Consider the following 18,425-nt stretch of genomic DNA (forward strand, 5'->3'; position numbering starts at 1 on the left):
GATTGATGCTACGGCAGCAGATTGTTTGATAAACGGTATACTTCGTCCGGATGTATCTCAGTCTCCACTGCTGTGCTTTTTGCTCGGTTGACATCTTCCTTTGTTCCTTATCTATGTTCGTGGTGAACCTCCCTGGGTCACTCGTACTCTTGCAAGAGGCTTATAGCAGCTGAAGGCCTAGTAGACACTGAATTTTGATGTGCTTGGACTAATGTCCGTGTCGAGTCATTTTCTCTGTTGCGATTATTTAGGGGTGCCAGGCCAAATTATGGTCTTTAATTGATATATATAGTTGTTATCTCAGTAAGCCCAGCTGCTGCACCGAACCGTCTGACTACTCAGTCCCTGTTATAAATTTTCTAAAAATGCCTGATTAATTAGAGACAACTCAATTAATATTAATCTGTCCTAAAAGATGATTATATATTCAATATAGTATTTAAGAAACAATAGGACAAATCGCACTTACCAGGAGGAGGCCGCCGTTTTCGGTAACCCCCCATGTTGGGTTTAGCGCCAATCCGTTGCTGGCCCGGACCGGTTTAGTGTCGTCTCGACAATTTAGCTTCCCCAGCTATCCCGCAATGGGAAATGTCGCCTGTCTCCCGTTCGAGGTCTGCCTTCATGGTTCCTCGTCGAGTATATAATCCTCTGGTAGGTCGTTCGACGACATCTCCTTCCTCATCAACTCGGTTCCCCTGAGGTCGGACGCGACCGCTCCGGCCTCTGCACTCTCAAAAATGACAGTTCCCAGAATCCGAGGCATCTGGTGCAATTGATATGCCTAATGATGAATGTTTCCATGGCTATGGTTTCAGTTAGCACCAGGTTCTTTCCTTTTTGACACATTGTGGTTTTGGACTGGGCATCCACCAGTGATAATTGGTCCTTGCAATAGCTGCGCCTTTACTGTTGAAACCCTGGGATCTTTAGTTTCGCACGTCAATGTACTGTAAGCGCCAGCATAGTTGGGTCTCCACAATTCACCTGAACGCTTACTTTTGCCATTCGACCGGGATGGAAGTACAGGGCGGTTTGGTTGAATTTGAAGCTGATATACATTTGAATGTGCGCTACAGTACGACACACCGTAGAACCACGCATCAAATGAAGTCACTCCGCATCTTAGCAAATCAGGGTGATTGTATCTGCCAGGAGGATAGTAGTATATAAAGAAACAGCCTTGGCATCCCTGGCCGCTCACCTTTGGAAACGGACACAGTTTTAACCTGATCACTACTCTGCAAGGTACCCAAATCTTGTGAACACCCAGCTTATATTGTGGACTAGTTTATCTCACAAGATGGGGCCCAGTACGTCCTATCTTTAACTATTGAATATCAAGCTGGCGACTAACCTTCCGCAGCACCTCCTCGGGATTGCAGACCTATCGTCATTTCTGGACCGTCGGGCGTTGGTAAAGGAACACTTGTCCAGAAGCTTTTTGACGAACATCCCAACACGTTCGCTTTCGCCGTGTCTCACACAACACGTAAACCCCGAACTGGTGAAGTCGAAGGAAGAAATTACTTCTTCGTCACTCCCTCTACATTTGGCAACCTCATCTCCCAAGAGGCCTTTGTTGAACATGCAATGTTCAGTGGGAACCAGTATGCCACGAGCAAAAGAACAATTGCGGACCAAATGGCTAAGGGGCTAGTTGTTGTGCTAGATATTGAAATACACGGTGTCGAACAGATGAAGGCTAACTCGAGCATTGACGCACGCTATGTCTTTATAAAACCACCAAGCTTCGAGACTCTTGAGAGGCGTCTTCGAGGACGTGGCACTGAGAAGGATGAGGACATTCAAAAAAGACTAGCGCAAGCGAAGGCTGAAGCTGAGTATGCGGATACTAAAGGTGTTTATGACAAGATCATTATCAATGATGATTTTGAGAAGGCATTTAAAGAGCTCGAGGATTTCGTTTATGGCTGAGTTTTTCAGACCATCAATGTTCATAAATTTTTTGTTGATATACGAAAATCCGAATGAATCATGTAACGTGCACGTTGATCGACTCGCTGGGAAGGCATACACTCTCTCGCAAAAGAGGACATTAACTAATGCAACCGTGTATATCTGACCGCTGAGTCTCTGCAATCATTCATGCCTCATGATTCGTGTGCACAGTATCAGTACTAGGACTTGGAATGCAATTTATGAGGCTAAATATGACTTGGCGGACTCCTGCCTCTGGATATCTTGTGTTTTATAGCGTTCCGACACATGACAGATCACTGGCTCGCAAACACTAGATAAAATTCTTAAATGCTTACCCGAAACTATTGCGGCCGATACTCTACTCCTTCGCCTATATCCATGAATACAGTTATAAGCGCAAAAACCCCAGCAAGCCCCTAGCATTCCGATAATTGATAAATTCTAAGAGTCTGGCTTAGTAAACATACTCTATATTGCAAATTAACCCTATGCTCAGTATCCAAGGCGAGATGGCCGAGCGGTCTAAGGCGGTTAGTACCACTAAGAAATACCATCTTCTCAAACAAATAACTAATAATCTCTCAGCTGGAGTAAGGTTCCAGTCTCGAAAGGGGCGTGGGTTCAAATCCCACTCTCGTCAACATCCTTTTTTTGACTTCTTGAAGTTTTGCTCGTCACACTTGAAGTGGTGGGTACGCGGATAGTTGTGGGGAACGGGCAGAAGATCGATATCGCATAAGAATTCGGGTATTAATTAAGGTCTCAATCAGCACAACAATTACATTTTACCCAGTCCCTTTGCGTAACCAACTCATGTAAAGTCCCTGCACTTCCATCCCTTAACCAGGAAGTTCCCTCGCCGTATCCCCATATAATTCCTGGGGTCGCGCGTTAGAGGGCATCTCTTTCGTATCACCGACCTGTACAGAATGCTCGGCGATTGGAGGAGCACCCGCCTCTTCCTTCCTCCTTCGCCGGAGCAAGAACCATCCCAGTAACGCTATGAGCATAACACCGGCTGCAGACCCAACTCCAATGCCCGCGGCTGCACCTGCGCTTATGCTACTCGAAGAGCTGGGCTCAGAGGTAACGGAGGGTGACGGTGTTGCACTCGAGTCCGCTGGGTCTGTCGCGGTCTATCGCGTTCGTATACACATGTTAGCTAACAAGACCTCAACGCAGGGATTGGGATCCCACTGCATACCGGACTGGTATGGCTGATGCCCATCGCAAAGAGATGGAGATTGGTTCCCTGATTAACATCCTTAAAGTCGATTGTATTCGCAGCGAAATCGGTCACGGTGACCCTTCGTTTCGTAGAATAATCATACTGCGACATACAAGGAAACCAGGGACCGTGAGGATTCTTGCTCGCGTTGTCAACACAACTAAACGAATAGACTCTAAAGCAGGAGCCATCAGCGGATGTACTTTGCGTACGGATCGAACCCTATGGCATAGATTAACCGTACGTGGGGCAGCAAACTGTCGTTGTTGGTGTAGCCGACGACCCAGTCGACAGACAAGCAGACGTGTAGCCCGTCGGGCATTGTGTCCCGGCATACGCACGCGAGGGATCCCAGGTCGATGGGAGGCAGTTGGTGGTCTGAGATGGGCCTCCTAGTACCGTGCGTTGATCGTTTTCTGCGTGGTAATCCCAGATCCAGAAATCACCTTTCCTGTTACAGCCGTATACTGATGGTGTCCAGTCGGGGTCGAGGGTGGGGCTGGGCGTTATTGTTGACATGGTAGAACGGCTCTGACGGGCGAGGATATGTCTGTCAAGGGGGAGAATCGGTGATTGCAGAAGAAGCCAGCCTTATGTGGTGTAATTCCTATCCCTAGCTCGTATCTACCGTTCTTGGCTGCATGCTGTCACGGGGGCTGGGATGACCATGTTTCTCCGGTCAATTGTCCAGCTGTTTTGCCAGTGAGGTTGTGAATCTCGGAAAAACCAGGCTTTACCAGGTACACTCAACAGTCTTTAGAATAATATAGTCAGCGTGGCCGAGTAATTAGGGCTAGACTCGAAGAAATCCGAAATATGTGATACATTCCGTGCGTAGTTGATGAGGAAGTGCCGAGCCGCTAGCATGCATACTATATGACAGCCAGTCATGTTAAAGGCGCCGACCATGCCGAGGAACGCCGGACGGCTGCCCGGGCAGTGTTGCTCCGAGGGGTTCGTCCCCCCAGCTTACAATGAGTTCTTGGTTGAAGCCTTTAGGTTATGAATACAACAATCCCCCCTACCTGAGCCTATCAAAATACTGGGACCCCACTTTCAACAAGCGATCGCCATGTGCACTTACTTGTTCCGTTTCTCCAGCGTAGTCTCACTCTCTGAGCGCAAGCTCTCTGACCACCTCTGCCATTGTACTCGCGTGTTTAACCCCAAGATCATCGCCTATGACATCCAGCTGGCCTGCAATCCACATTCGCTGGGCGGCATCTACCCCCTCCACAATGCCTGCTACGTATAATGGCCATGCGACTTGAGATGCCGACACTAACCTTGCGTACTTTCCCTGAGGATACGCCTCGATCGGGTACTGTCGTGCAGCAGACCCCATGCATCTATAACCCAAATGGTACAGCATGGATGCGCATATATCATTGGCAAGGTTGCGGATCTTCACACGTGCCGTAGACACATCGCTATAGAGACTGCTCCGAGGAATTGATGCCGTATTGGTGGCGGCGAGGAGATGATAGAAGCGGAGACGCAGGTGGCATGTACATATTTGCAACGTGCGATAGCGCGCCCAGTCATTCGCGACCCAGAATGATGAATAAATGTGTGCTACTGGTGTCCATAGATTCCAATCCTCGGAAGGGACTATCATGGTGGTATATATCCAATCTTTGGGGACGGAGTTCGGCCATTGTGAAAGTTGGTGGGTGATCGTGTTCATCGAATCGTGTATACCAGTGATAGTAGTGGAGGAGATATGTCCTGAGCTCAGGATGCTAGCAGCCTCTGAGATTTGTAAGTGGAGAATTGCTAGCTTGCAAAGGTGAACCTGTAGCCGAGACCTCGGAGAGACAAAAGGGGTCCGAAGCAGTGCATCATGCAGGGTGAGAAGCTCTGGGATCGTGAAGGGGAATTCATCCACGGTGTGGGTTATGTCGGTGATGAGGCAGGCGGGCATCTTTGAATGGATTAGATCTAACGAGTTACAGGGCAGGTGGGCCTTACGAATCGGGTGAGGAGTGCTATGTATAAGCCTTTGCTCGTCTCGTCCTGGAATGAGACTATATCTTGCGTGGACTTCACAAAGGCGATAGCGCCTCCGAGATGTGGATTGAATATGGATTGGTCGGAGCAGGGGTTAGTCAAATCCTTGACATGATTAGCGACTGTTGTATCTGAGAAAGGTGCGCTTCTTCAACAGTTGAGGAAAAAAGCATCTAATGCAATAGGCACTATACCTCGTACATACTAAGCACCAGCATAGTGAGAATAACTTCATTTCGCCTACTTGTAGTGTTACTACCAATTATCTGGCGGGTAAGCTGGAGAGCCCTGTGGTAACTGTCTATGGCTTGCTCTTGTGCATGTCGGCCGTTATCCTTTCGCACGATGAAGGTAAGGATGAGGGCTGATAGAGCCGGTAGAAGTGGCGAGGAAGGCATTAGTGACGGACTGAGTTGGGGTATATAAGTTAAGCAACCACCGTAGACGCTGGCGGCCTGTGGGAGACGGACAATGTCAACATAAAGACGATGTAAATTGGTTTGATCAAGTGCCGCAATAGGAGAGCGTAACAGAGCAGTAAATTGTGCCCTCATCCAAACGCTCCCCCAGAACTCACTACTTTGAGCAGTAGTCTGGCTATTCCGTTTAGCCACGAGCATGTCTACATTTGATCCTGGCGCTGTGCTCTGTTTTTCAGGCGTATGATTGGCGCCTGAGTCACAATAACCCTCACAATGACATTTGGCTTTCGTGCATCGCAGACATATTGGCTTTCTCTCATCGCACTGGACTGTGATTAGCCAGGTTGAAGGTGATCTCAAGATAAATCAACTCCATACTTTGACTTTGCGAAAGCGACAGGTATAACATCCACGACTCGGGTGTCCCGGGTAGACCATAGTGCTCCTCTCCCAGAAGCGCTCACTTCTGTAAGTACCTACGCAGTGGAACCTTTCTTCCTGGAGCAGTAAAACAGTAAAACAGCTCTCTGAAGTAAGGATATCTCCCTGATGTTTAACCCCTCATCTTTCAACATTCAACATTTGACTAAGACCTTTAATGGAGTTCAAAGGTCGCCAATTTGTCATTTTCATCCTGTCAGTATAGGGCATCGGCACGCACTGCCCCGCTTGGCGGCTGATCCCCGCCTTGAATCAGATGTCGCCCAGCGCTATTGGGAGTTTTTGATTCGATAACGACTTAGAGCCGGGAATCCAGGCTACAATCGAAGAGCATCAATGGTTTAGAAAAGCATGTCATGTCGCCGCTGGCTGGCCAAGGATAGGTGAATTCGGTAGCCACACATCTTTCGAAGACCATTTATAATGGATCGAGCGGGGTTACAGATTTCTCAGTTGTCCCGGCAGAAGTTGGATTGGTATTCGGTGGGAGGTTATTCGTTTGATATGAATCGGCTTGTGTATGATTAACACCAGTGGTTGCCAACAGAGAGGATAGAACTCATCATCAGGTTATACATTTTATATTCGTTATTGCAATGGACTGAAGAATAGATGTTGCACTCTTGGCTAAACAAACAAAGTGTCTTGTATGTGTTCTCCGCATGCTCGTTGCCTGTGAGGCTCCTCAGTTTCCTACTACCATAACTGAAATGGAGAGAAGCCAGACCTTAGTCTTGATTACCAGTGCCTTATAGGACTATATCATCAGCCTTACCCCAGTATTCCACATTGGTATGCCCATGGTGCGCCGACTTTAGACTCTGGAACTTGGACTTTGGATAGCCTCTTGCCAGGGTCGGTAAAGCAAGTGTTTAGTTGTGGTTCCAAACGTACCATAGGGAAGTCAGATGTCAGTGAAAATCATATTAATGAGCTGCCTTGCCTGTTACTAGGCTTAATTTGGACGGGAAACAGAGGGCGCTGATAGAAGTTTGCCTATTTATTGCCTCTCAGAGAATCCTGGTGCCATAAAGGAACTTAAATGCTCTTCTGTTGCAAGAGGTGTTTCTAGACATAGGGCATATAGTTAAGAGAGGCCATCTGTGCATTTTGGTCATCAGTAAGAATGAAAACATATTGGTCTCTTCGAAATCACAGTGATTGTCAAGGAATGAATGACAAGGGTTGGAGCACCTTCCTTGCCCTCCACCATGCTCTATTTGCGATGGTGATGATATGGACACCTGAGGATTTTCGTGCTATACACGAAATTGTGAATTGGGAAGGCTCAGCATTAAATAAATAGTAGAAATGTTTTATATGAATCAGACCTAGTCATTAATCAACCAATTAGTTCCCACGATAGGTACCTATTTTGCCCCCAGAGTGACAAAGACGATGGAGCATATATTGGCTTGGCCGGACTACTGACACTCGCAAGGCTCGTAATTCTTAGGGCCTGGCCGTGCTAAATTGCAAGCAAACACAAATAGTGTCGACATCAATCTTCATTGAGAACGATGATAGGCCACCACTATGTACCAGGCTTGGATCCGATGCCGACTTGAGCGACACAATTGGAAGTCTCCTGATAAAGACATTGGCAAAAGTGAATTGAGAGTAAACACTCGCAAGCAAACTTCCGACACATGCAAGAGTGTCTGAACAAAGCTCACTGATGTTAGGGCCGGCCCCTCGCAAGCTTCGTTTATACAAACACCAAACTAAGAACAGCCTAGCCCAGTATTCAGCAACAATGATGGCCATAAACTTTGATACCCCGGATTATCGAATGTTTGCTAATACGAGACGCTCGCAAGATCCCTGTCACTCTTTAAGGGGATGATTGGAGGAAATGAAACTCACTGTGGGTCTTGAGGTGAGGAGTTGAAGCCAAGCTGCAGATCCGCGCTGTGAACACCAGCTATTGGCCAGTGTAATCAGTCTGATAGATTGATCTTTGAATATTTGAGGTAAAGTAGAATAATGTATACCCTATGATATATATAGCGCATGGCGGCCGTCGAAGTCCATGGTATCAGAAACACCAGTACGCAAAACTAGACACAATGCTCGGAAGGCCCTTATCAATTCATTTACTCCTGGTGTCCATCTCTATGGTGGCATGCCTTGAGCATATCAATCCGAGTCCAGACGAGGCAACTGTATTCTCCTTGGTTGTATGTTTTACTGTAGCATTTGAAGCATGGATTGAAGGCGACGACTGACATACTATCTAGTATGGCTATCCACTGGTTTCATATGCCACATTTGCCCTCCGAACGCTGGCCAGGCTGAATTCAACCAATAGCTTCTATCATTTGCGAGAGCTGACAACGCCTGAAACTACAGCTGTGGTGCGACCCAATGTTGACACCCTGTATTCGGCGGCTATCCTTGATCTGTCACATCAGGATCTCATTCTGGACGTTCCTGTTGTTGATGAGCGGTTCTGGGTATTCCCTTTCTATGACGTGTGAGCTGGAGCCTTCTAATCCCGCAACAATATATCTCTGTAGCTAACATCTCATGAGGTATGGCAATAACTATGCAAACCTCGGTACTGTCTCTAATAGCTCTGCCGGCAAGTACCTATTGCGTTATTCGCCGAGCAGTAACGAGACAGCTGGGGTACAGCTTTGCGATGAGACGCAATCTGAGGCGTATGGGGACTGTAGAGGTCTTAGAGGATGGATTAATGCGCCTACTCCTTATGGTGCTATCCTTGCACGACTTGTCCTTAAGAATAACGGAACAGACGTCGAAAAAATACATGCTATTCAAGACCAGATCCAGATAGCTACGATACCGAGGGAGCGTGCTCAGAATATCCCGCCGCTAACGGTCCCTATGCTGAACTCATCTCTTTCTTCGGACCCGGCTACCAGAGTCATGCAGATGACAGCACGCTTTGCACCACACAACCCGCCGCGCAACCTTTCCGACCTTGCTAGAGTGAAGCGCAACCTCAACGCGGCCGGTATCCGGGACGGCATTTACAGATCCCAAGTTCGAAACCTCACAGAAGCCGCTGCCACTGCAGCCGCTACTATTTCGAAAGCTTTTACTCTTCCTGCCAATCATATTGACTTGAAAAACAAATGGCAATCCGTCTCTGATACCGCACAGGGCGACTATAACACGAACTATGAGATGCGAGCGTTTGTAACTGGTTGGGCATACCTTATCGTGGATGCAACCGTGGCTTTGTATCCAATGTATGACCCGACGGCGAGTAGTTCGGTTCACGAATTGGGTGCCAACGAGGCATACGTCTTCACCTTCAACAGGAAACCTCCACTCGCTAAAAAAGGCTTCTGGAGCCTGACATTATACAACGCGGATACGTTTCTCATTGAAAACCCACTGGATCGGTATTCCCTTGGTGATCGATCGAACCTTACTTACTCCGATGGCATACCTGTGTATGGGGAGGATGACCGGGATGAGCCTTTCCAGATTCTCATCCAGCCAGCCGATGTCGAACCCCCTTCTAATTGGACATCTAAGTGAGTTAGCTGAAAAGTCTATTTCACAAATTGCCTGCAACGGCGACTAACACTTTGCAGCTGGTTACCGGGACCACCTGGTGGGGGGCAGATTGACATAAATCGTAAGCGTCCCGCATTCTTTTCAGCTTTGCAATCTTTATATTAATGCAGCCGATAGTTCGCTTCTATGGCCCGGCCGATGAACTGCAGGACGGGTCTTGGGAATACCCAGTAGTGAAGAAGCAGCAGGCGGTCTCTAGTGCCGGTGCTCGGATATAGCACTTGGGGTATAGATTTGCATTTGGAGCTTTTTTTCTTTATGTGGCTGTTGGCACGAGAACTGGAGCTTATGAGATACTGGGAAAGATTCAATATATACCTCATGAAATGAAGTACATCATATAAATTGCTGGTACGGCTAGCTATAACATTGAACCACTATTTGCCTTATATAAACGCAATAGTACTGGGCTCGTCTTAGACTCATATACCCGAAGTTGTGTGGGTATATGTGGCTGTGTATCCTATGGGAGATATCCTGGAGACCATTTTTATCATGCTATTATTAAAATTCATTGATATTGAGGTGACGAATGGTCATCAGCCAACTTTGCCTTTTCTATGCATAGCCTAGATTCCAAAAATTCTCAATATTCTTCCTAGTATCCTCATCCACATAGGCTGGAGGCTCTGCAAAGGTGACATGCTCGCCGTGTAATTCTGCAATCTTGCCCGTTAACGACTCATCAGCTGTGAATTGCGACACTGCATTTGTTGCAGTAGACATCGGGGTTAAAATCATTGATTTAAATAAATCATTACTTGGCGCAATATTCGTTTCTATCATGCATTAGCCAGTCCAATCTTCTATTCCGCTGGCGTGTAGATAATGCACGAAGTATTCTAAGTCAACTCACCGATCACAGCAGGAGCCAATGCATTGATGCGGATCCTTTCAGCTGCCAGCGGGCGAGCCAAGGATCGTACGAGCCCGACCACTCCGGATTTTGTGGTTGCATACATGGGTGCCATAGGGAATGGGTATAGGCCTGCATTGGAGGCGGTGCAGACGATCAGTCCATTTGAAGAAGCGGACGGATCACTTGTGGCGTTTTTGTACATGTAGTGAATGGCAAGGTGGACAGCTGTTGAGATGGAAGAAATTAGAATCAACATTACTACTCTGCCCACATGTAGCTGTACAGTTCTCGACTAGGATATAAAACTTACTGTATATGACTCCCACTAGATTTACATTCAAGGTAGCGAGGTTTGGCTTGGGCGGTGCCTCGTTGCCATCTTGCTTTGCGGGCAACAAGCTTCCCTTCTCGGTAATGCCCGCATTGGCGAAGACAATATCGATTCTGCCTTGCTCAGCATATATTTTCTCAAATACAGCAGCTTGGCTTTCCCAAGAAGACACATCGCATTCTTCGAATGAGATGCTAGCCGATGGATGCTCGGCTTGGAGCTCCTGGAGAGTCTGAGCACCGGTCTTTGGGTTGATATCGAGGATGGTGATGTGAGTCTCAGGCTGGGAGATAAAGTGCCGGGTAATGCCCAAACCAATGCCAGAGGCCCCTCCTGATCGAGAAATTGATGATGTCAGTTCATTGATCGTTTCCTGGGAGGGGTTCTCTGAGGTTCTTACCGGTGACGATGATGCTTCTCTTCGGTGACATATTGCGATGCGTAGAGTTCAATGAAGAAGGCTGGGATTGGATATTTCTATGGCGTCTTTACATTCCACACACGGTGACAAGCTCTGTCACTGATTCAAAAGCCCCTCCTCGACAGTTCCCCACATCGCTGCCGGGGTATTCCCGGGGTCGGCGGGTCTCGATGCATTTCGACAACACGGGGATGAGTGTCCCCCGGATCCTGTAAGCAGTTCTAGCCGATGACGCGACATTAATACCCTCACAAAGTGTGGAATGCGTAATATAATACAAATGGTGGTATAATCTCCGCAAAGTCACCGTCCTTGTGTTGAAGATATCCCAATTGGTAAGGCAAACAACTGTGTACCACCCTGGGAATAATCTCACACTGTCCTGCCTGAGATAGAAGGAGCTGCAAGCAGAAAAATGCCATTCTTTGAAACTTCTACTTGGGTCAAAGACGGTGAATGGTTGAAGGCTTACCGGGAAACTTTGTCCTCTTTGGACCCATGGTGGCTCCTCGGTAGTTGGAATCTGAAGGTCAATTGCCGGGCGTAACTATGGCAGACGATCTTTGCTCCACACAGTTCCTCGCCACATCACGGCTTTCTCTCCAGGTTTGACTGTGCACGCTATCTGAATCGCAGAGTATTCAACCTCATCTCGCAATATGTGGAGAACCTGTAACATGCTCTCAGGGTAGTAACCGTTGAGTTGATGGTTCATTGAATGTAGTTTTCGCCTGTTCCATATTATGCGTTAACCCTGTACGTAATAGACTTAGCTAGTATATTGAGCATGCAGACACGATACACGCTTTCTCAAGTCGGCAAACCCCCGTGGGGAACCCCAGATTCATCGGAAATTCCCCATGACGGGGCTGGCAGGCCCCATATCACCGACAAGCAACATCCACTCTGGCTACTTAGAGCTGTTCAATTGTAATTCTAAATGAGACGGACAGAGAACTATATGGAGGCGTCGCATTCGTGTTAATGAGGGGTGCGTAGAGGTTATAAACAGGGGGTTGACCTCCTAGCAAGGATCATCCACACTGTGCCCCATCTACGGAGCAATCGATAATTCATTCGAGTTACTTACTAGGCTTAGTATCTCTCTACTAGTACTAGTTCGTCCTCTTGCATGGGCCCCATCTGTTGCCATTGCTGCTTTTCAACCTCTTTGTATCCAGTGAGAGGTATTCAATCCCTAACGAACAGTGCAATTAATTAAAGCTGTCCGAAGCTCTCAAGATGCCGCTTGGTATTCTAGATGATAGTAAACTGGAACATGTTCCAGGAACAGCACCGTTACATGGCCTTCATGAGACCAACACCTACTCCGGCATAAACCCCAGTCTTCTGAAACACGATTCCACCGAGCAAATCGTGCTTGTTCCTCAACCGTCCGACTCGCCGAATGACCCTTATAATTGGCCCCGGGTCAAGAAAGAGCTTTTCACAATTGCCTATGGATGGGGTTGTGGCTGCGTTGGGGGTAAGATGCGGCGAGATGCGGTCCTCGTACTGATCATGGACAAAGCTAACGCTTCATCTTCTACAAAATAGCGGTCGGTCCACTCCTTGGTGGCGCCTTTGTCCCACTCGCTGCAGACTTTGGTGTCTCTTTATCGACATTTGTTTCCGCCGTCCAGGGCGGCCTGATCTCGGCTATTGCCGTTGGAAGCTTAATATTCAATTCCTTGGCTGTGAAATATGGGAAACGTCCGATTTATCTTGGAACAACTGTTGGGCTGATGGTGTCATGTTTTTGGGCGGCTGAAGCCAAAAGCTTTCGCTCATTTGTCGCTTCAAGAGTCCTTTGTGGGCTTTGCATGGCACCTATGGAGGCTTTGGTTCCGGCCTCCATTGCGGATATCTGGTAATCCTAGCTTTTGTAATTGTCTGTCTTATACGTATTAACTAATCCGATTAGGTTCGTTCATGAGCGCGGGTTCCGTACAGCTATCTTCAACCTCGGCGTACTCGGTGGAATCAACTTGGCGGTCCCGATAGGTAAGTTTGTTTGGAGCAATCTTGGTCAATACATTTTCTGATATCCCATAATAGCGGCTGCAATCATTGAGTACGGATCGCATCGAATTGCATTACATGCGATGGGTGGTGCCTTTGCTCTGGCATTGATAATGGTCTTCTTCTGGATGCCGGAATCCGCATATGTGAGAGAAACGCTGAATATCGATACTGGAGAAACAAATGTGCGTGGTCCTCTCACGGCCTTTTTATATCCTCATGCTAAGTTTTGTCAGGGTGCCGTCGAAGAAAAGCTAGACGTGGAGCAGCTCGAAAACGCTCCAAGCACTAGAGTCCAAGCAGCCGATGCGCGTCACTCCTGGGCCAAAGAGCTACTACCGTACAGCGGTTATGTAAACCATGTCTCGTTCTGGAATACTATCATCCGGCCATTCTATCTTTTGGCTTCGCCACCTGTTCTTTGGGCTGTGCTTCTTTTCACCAACTGTATCGCATGGCTCGTGGGCATTTCCCTCACCCTATCCCAGATTTTCTCCGCGCCACCATACAACTTCTCCGTGATGGGGGTTGGAGCAACGAACCTGTCGTCCTTTGTCGCATCAGTCCTTGGTACCTTTAGTGCCGGACCCCTGATTGATGGCCTGGTTACCAAAATGTCCAAAATGAACGGCGGTATCTTCGGTATGATCTTTCTCTGCCGATCACTTCATACTTACCACTTACCAATATCTGTGTAGAACCCGAGTTCCGCCTACCGATTATGGTGACGTACCTTTTGTTCACCTCAACGGGTTTCTTTGCCTGGGGCCAGTCTTCCTATGCACAAGACCCGTGGCCTGTACCGGTGGTTGTGTGCTTGGGCATGATCAATTTTGGTGTCCAGCTGGGCACCACTGGCGTTGTCACCTATATTGTGGACTGCCACCGTGAGAAGGCCGGTGAGGCCTTTGCGACAATGAACTTTTTCAAAAATCTCTTCGCATTTGGGCTGTCGTTCTACCTCAATGGGTGGATTGATAACCAGGGTGTCCGTAACTGCTTCTTCACTATTGGTGGAATCACAATGGCTGCTACATTGTTCACTATCCCTATGTGAGTGCCACCTTGCCGGAATAATTGGTTGATGGCATATATTAATATGTATTTGCGCTAGGTATATCTACGGGAAACGAGCCCGAAGCTGGGTACACCGACATGGAATTGCTGATCGACTGTAAAGCACTGGGCTGTCCATTGGTTATGAAAGTGTGTTAAAGTCACTATAGACTTTGTATAGGAGTCATTCAGTGTCCCTCTATAGGGCCATATGATATTGGTATACATTACTCTCAAGTCTCATACTTTATTGTCCAATCCCTTTATATTCCAGTTCCTGCAGAAATACCATCGACCCAGCCACTCCCGTCACTGCCTCTCAAGGCAGGCAATACTATCTCCAGCAAGTACCGGATTCATTGTTCATTATTGAGACGTGTAGATACTGAGGGAAGTTCCAATGATGCCTGCCTTCACGCAACGCAGATAAGATGAGATAGTAATCATACTTGAGTCCTTATAATACCAAGCCATGTATTATATCCAGCCCCTGGTTTTTTGTCGTAGCCGTAGAGTGAGTTTGTCAGCTTTATATATTTCAAGAGAACAAAATCCAGTAACCTAGAGATATAAGCGTCGCAAATATATAGGACGCTGGCCTGCCACCACCGGATTCCCACCGTCGGATGGATGCCCAACAGCTGAATTACTGCCATCCATTGGGCGTTGTGATAGGTGTTCTCCATTGCTTGGCCGCTTTACAGCTATTTTTCTATTTGCCGCAGTAGACAGGCCAATTTATGTAGATATGGCAATGCTACTTTAACAGATATAACAATGAACGGTTCTCGATAATAGTTCTTATAGAAACTTAAGATGTTTTTTACGACAAATTCCTAAAAAGACTGTTTTTTATGAAGTGCAAAGGAAAACGCTTCGCAGAGGTAGTCTGTACATTACTTCGTATCAAAGAACCTGGGATTGACTTATATAGACACATGGAAATTATCCTATGATGAAGCCGTGGATATCCAACACTCATCGAGTTCCTAATGCCCTGTTTGACCCTTTGTGCTAAGGCAATTCATCCAGTTGACCATCGCGCTAAATATAGTTGATAAAAGAACACCGGCATGCATAGACGAACTTAACAAGGTGTCTGCTGATGGGATACCATTTTCCAAGCCCCCTCTTCTGTTTTCCGCCAGGTACTGGAACACAGTGCATTAAAAACAACAGTTTCTCTTGCTTCACTGCGTTCCTTCTGTTCAAGCTCCTTCTCTGCCGTGACCTTATAACAAATGACCCCACTGGCACCGTGGCAATCAAGAAGTCGAACGTGGCTATCTTCAATGATGTATTTCTTCCAGGGCGTAAACATCTCGCTAGTCAAAGTTGATTTCAGAGTCGGGTTCGATTCGTTTGTAAGCAGCATGCCTCCAGGGAAGAGCATTATAACATCATCGGCAAGCATGGGAAGGAGGGTGGGGCCCGAAGTACAGAGAGCCTTCCAGGCTTCTTGCTCACAGGCCAGAAGTTCGGCAGCAGAACCCATGGTCTTAACTGGATAGGTAGAAGTAAGCGTTGGCAGTAGTTGCTTTTTTCAATCTTTATGGTCTTGAGACCCCGTGCTTGAACCAGAATCGAGTTCTAGAGGGAGCTGGTAGTGGGGTTGACCCCTCTGTTTGCCGAATACGAGGTTCATTCAGGTTGTTTCAGGGCGATCTTCAGCGTAGGGCTCGGAGGCTGTAGCCTCCGAACACCAAGGCCTTCCTACTCTGATGGAGATTATGATACTTCTACCAAAGCTGTATTCTCGTGAATGTTGCTATATGGTATCTTATAATACGCTCACGAACGTCTAAATACGCCATCCAATATGATATTAGATCTCAAGTGGTGAGGCTAACTTATACTCCAAGCTATGTGATATACAAACCAAACAAGTAGAGGTCAAACCAGCATTACTTGATATCAACAGCATCCATCAGCATACAATACCCGTGCTTCTGCCCCGTCGCACCATACTTGGCCAAGTTAAGGTCTAGATTCTCGCCGACATCACGGAACCCACATCTCTTGTAGAGCGTATACCCAGCCTGCGAAGCCTCCAACCATGCGGGTAGCCGGAGCCGTTTCGCCTCTTCCACCCCAGCCATTAGTAACTTGGTTCCGATTCCGCGACCCTGATACTCCGGATGAACCACCAAGACCTGCAGGACTATGTTTATATCTGTCAGATGTATTCACTCACCTCTACAAGACAACAACTAAACCAAAGAAAGATGGAAAGAAGAAAGCAAGAAAATACTCACTAGCCACTGGTTTACCCCCAATCCACTTTTCCCTCTTCTGCACCACCATCTGACGATACTCCAAACATGCCTGCGGATAAATCGACCTCGGCGGTGGTGTAGCGCGCCTCTTCACTGCCTCCTGTTCTGCTTTTATATGGGCCTCTGCATCGCGGTAGATAACCCACCACGACCATCCCACAATCCGGCCCGACTCATCATCAACGGCCTTCTGAAATCGAGCGTGGGGGTTTTCGCAGATGACTTTCTCCAAGTCCTGAGCCAAGCCTACGGCGTTTTCTTCGCGAGGGCCGTACATGACCTCAAGGAGAATGTCATTGGGGAAGGCTTTGCTGTGGATTTCGTCGAGGGTGGTGGCGTCGGTGGGGAGAGCGGGATGGAGCGATATGCTCTTGCTTTGGGACATGATGTTTATGGTTTTATCAGAAATGAGAGGTGATGGCTGGGTTATATTTACGGGGAATGAGAAGGGGCTTATCTTGGGGGGGGGGGGGGGGCATATACTTGAATCTCATTGAGATACTTGAATCTAACAAAATATTGTGGGAGAAACAATCGATTAGGAACGAGATGGCGCTAGATCTTATTAGGTAGCGTTGATAGCAATACTCTATTCATCGATTCAAGGGTTGCGGAAAGTTGATGCCTTCGACTAAGTTGCTAAATTGCGACGCCGATGAAGCTAACGTTGGATCGCGACGTTCATAGGTTCGGACTCTCCCGGGGTCAGAGAATGTTTAGCTAATATCTGCAGAGTAAGCACATCCCTCCAGGTCCACTCAGTTGCATCATTAAAACGGGGCTGCCTGGTGCAGACGTCAGTAACAGACCCGAGAGCTTCTTTGGATAGCTGGCTGGTCTGTACGTGTAGCAAGGGAGTCAGGGTGAATAGCTAAATTAGAGTTTCATAAAACCTTTAAAAATGTAGTCCAAAGCTGAAGAAAACAATGCACAGGGGTTGATTACATATAGTTAGCTATTAGACATTATAAAAGGCCAACGTCGTATCTAAATAGGAGAAATCATCACGACGTTGCAGCATTGGTTCAAGCATCTCGGCTCCTCGAAAGCGAGACCGAGCCATCAGTATCATACCAGACTCATACCGCCATAATCCAGTGAAAGTGCTCATTCATATAACCTCATACAGTACGGCTGAGGTCAATATCCTGATCCTTCGAGTCGCTTTTCCGCATCTTATGAGTTGCACGACACGCCCACACGAAAAACCCAAAATGGATGACACTAACCATTAGTTAGCGAGAGAAACTGGAGCAGGCAAAGTTAACCTACAGCGCAATAAAAGCCATGGCCGTGCCGAAATGCTCGACATTGGCCACAAGCTTCCCATCACAATCAGGTCCACCGTTGACACCACAGCTATATCCGCCTCCAGTAAAATATGGCTCCATGAACACCAGGTATATTATCAGAGTGCTAACCAGCGCGGCCCAAGCGAAAAGGTCAAAAGTAAGATAGATGGCTGGGTGGATCGGGACGGGAAGAGATAATTCAATAGATGCTATTATCAGCGACCAAACGAAGGTGTACTCGGTCTGTCGTATAACATCAGCAACCTGTCTGCGTGAATGAGTCTTCAGATACTGACCGCTCCGGTGACTGGACTGACCAACGCATGGGTCAAGTCTGTCACGATCACCATGTCGCCTTCAAACATTGATTGGGAATACCCGAAAGCTATCAACGCAGCGAGGGAGCTGATAGCCGTTGCGAATCGCAGGTAAATTGAAGTACGCGGTGTGTGCATCTTGTGTGTGGCAGAGAAAATTATGGTTACTATTCAACGGGTTAATTTTCTCAAGCAGGTAGGGTCACCAAAAGCAATTTAGTATTGCAAGGTATTTTTTAATGACCACCTACACC

The 18,425-nt window shown here is 47.4% G+C and overlaps 9 protein-coding genes across 9 annotated transcripts; 3 read left to right on the forward strand and 6 right to left on the reverse strand.

The window, feature by feature from the left end:
• Positions 1-591: 591 nt before the first annotated feature.
• Positions 592-1,938, forward strand: BDV37DRAFT_276476 (guanylate kinase; the record flags this gene model as incomplete). Its single annotated transcript, XM_032085567.1, has 2 exons — positions 592-614; positions 1,386-1,938. 2 exons carry the CDS (start codon positions 592-594, stop codon positions 1,936-1,938), a joined length of 576 nt encoding a protein of 191 aa, XP_031935322.1.
• Positions 1,939-2,681: 743 nt separating this feature from the next.
• On the reverse strand, positions 2,682-3,910 carry BDV37DRAFT_42427 (uncharacterized protein). Its single transcript, XM_032090624.1, has 3 exons — positions 3,417-3,910; positions 3,149-3,347; positions 2,682-3,080 (listed from the first exon to the last, which is right to left on the reverse strand). The coding sequence occupies exons 1-3, from the start codon at positions 3,689-3,691 to the stop codon at positions 2,784-2,786; spliced, it is 771 nt and encodes a 256-aa protein (XP_031935323.1). The 5' UTR covers positions 3,692-3,910; the 3' UTR covers positions 2,682-2,783.
• Positions 3,911-4,280: 370 nt separating this feature from the next.
• On the reverse strand, positions 4,281-5,802 carry BDV37DRAFT_288918 (uncharacterized protein; the record flags this gene model as incomplete). Its single annotated transcript, XM_032088348.1, has 3 exons — positions 4,281-5,096; positions 5,144-5,287; positions 5,377-5,802. The coding sequence occupies 3 exons, from the start codon at positions 5,800-5,802 to the stop codon at positions 4,281-4,283; spliced, it is 1,386 nt and encodes a 461-aa protein (XP_031935324.1).
• Positions 5,803-8,114: 2,312 nt separating this feature from the next.
• Positions 8,115-9,815, forward strand: BDV37DRAFT_276478 (uncharacterized protein; the record flags this gene model as incomplete). Its single annotated transcript, XM_032085568.1, has 5 exons — positions 8,115-8,225; positions 8,286-8,521; positions 8,580-9,554; positions 9,615-9,658; positions 9,715-9,815. 5 exons carry the CDS (start codon positions 8,115-8,117, stop codon positions 9,813-9,815), a joined length of 1,467 nt encoding a protein of 488 aa, XP_031935325.1.
• A 340-nt stretch (positions 9,816-10,155) lies between these two features.
• Positions 10,156-11,218, reverse strand: BDV37DRAFT_276479 (putative short chain dehydrogenase/reductase; the record flags this gene model as incomplete). The annotated part of the gene is made up of 4 exons (XM_032085569.1): positions 10,156-10,376; positions 10,454-10,681; positions 10,740-11,120; positions 11,188-11,218. 4 exons carry the CDS (start codon positions 11,216-11,218, stop codon positions 10,156-10,158), a joined length of 861 nt encoding a protein of 286 aa, XP_031935326.1.
• A 1,232-nt stretch (positions 11,219-12,450) lies between these two features.
• On the forward strand, positions 12,451-14,408 carry BDV37DRAFT_291462 (major facilitator superfamily domain-containing protein; the record flags this gene model as incomplete). Its single annotated transcript, XM_032088950.1, has 7 exons — positions 12,451-12,694; positions 12,766-13,078; positions 13,133-13,212; positions 13,267-13,415; positions 13,467-13,872; positions 13,929-14,283; positions 14,345-14,408. The coding sequence occupies 7 exons, from the start codon at positions 12,451-12,453 to the stop codon at positions 14,406-14,408; spliced, it is 1,611 nt and encodes a 536-aa protein (XP_031935327.1).
• Positions 14,409-15,373: 965 nt separating this feature from the next.
• Positions 15,374-15,781, reverse strand: BDV37DRAFT_276481 (nuclear transport factor 2 family protein; the record flags this gene model as incomplete). Its single annotated transcript, XM_032085570.1, has 1 exon — positions 15,374-15,781. One exon carries the CDS (start codon positions 15,779-15,781, stop codon positions 15,374-15,376), a length of 408 nt encoding a protein of 135 aa, XP_031935328.1.
• Positions 15,782-16,190: 409 nt separating this feature from the next.
• Positions 16,191-16,947, reverse strand: BDV37DRAFT_276482 (GNAT family N-acetyltransferase; the record flags this gene model as incomplete). The annotated part of the gene is made up of 2 exons (XM_032085571.1): positions 16,191-16,439; positions 16,657-16,947. 2 exons carry the CDS (start codon positions 16,945-16,947, stop codon positions 16,191-16,193), a joined length of 540 nt encoding a protein of 179 aa, XP_031935329.1.
• A 736-nt stretch (positions 16,948-17,683) lies between these two features.
• BDV37DRAFT_288924 (uncharacterized protein) lies at positions 17,684-18,309 on the reverse strand (the record flags this gene model as incomplete). Its single annotated transcript, XM_032088349.1, has 3 exons — positions 17,684-17,786; positions 17,835-18,097; positions 18,151-18,309. 3 exons carry the CDS (start codon positions 18,307-18,309, stop codon positions 17,684-17,686), a joined length of 525 nt encoding a protein of 174 aa, XP_031935330.1.
• Between the last annotated feature and the right edge of the window lie 116 nt (positions 18,310-18,425).

The sequence above is a fragment of the Aspergillus pseudonomiae genome (genome assembly GCF_009193645.1).
Source record: "Aspergillus pseudonomiae strain CBS 119388 unplaced genomic scaffold BDV37scaffold_133, whole genome shotgun sequence".
Classification (NCBI taxonomy): Eukaryota; Fungi; Ascomycota; class Eurotiomycetes; order Eurotiales; family Aspergillaceae; genus Aspergillus; species Aspergillus pseudonomiae.

Coding starts and splice junctions, on each gene's coding strand:
- BDV37DRAFT_42427 (XM_032090624.1), bottom strand. CDS start 3,691: ATGTCAACAATAACGCCCAGCCCCACCCTCGACCCCGACTGGACACCA. Junction 3,348..3,416: donor ACGACAGTTTGCTGCCCCAC/GTACGGTTAATC, acceptor CTCCTGCTTTAG/AGTCTATTCGTTTAGTTGTG. Junction 3,081..3,148: donor GCATCAGCCATACCAGTCCG/GTATGCAGTGGG, acceptor CGAACGCGATAG/ACCGCGACAGACCCAGCGGA.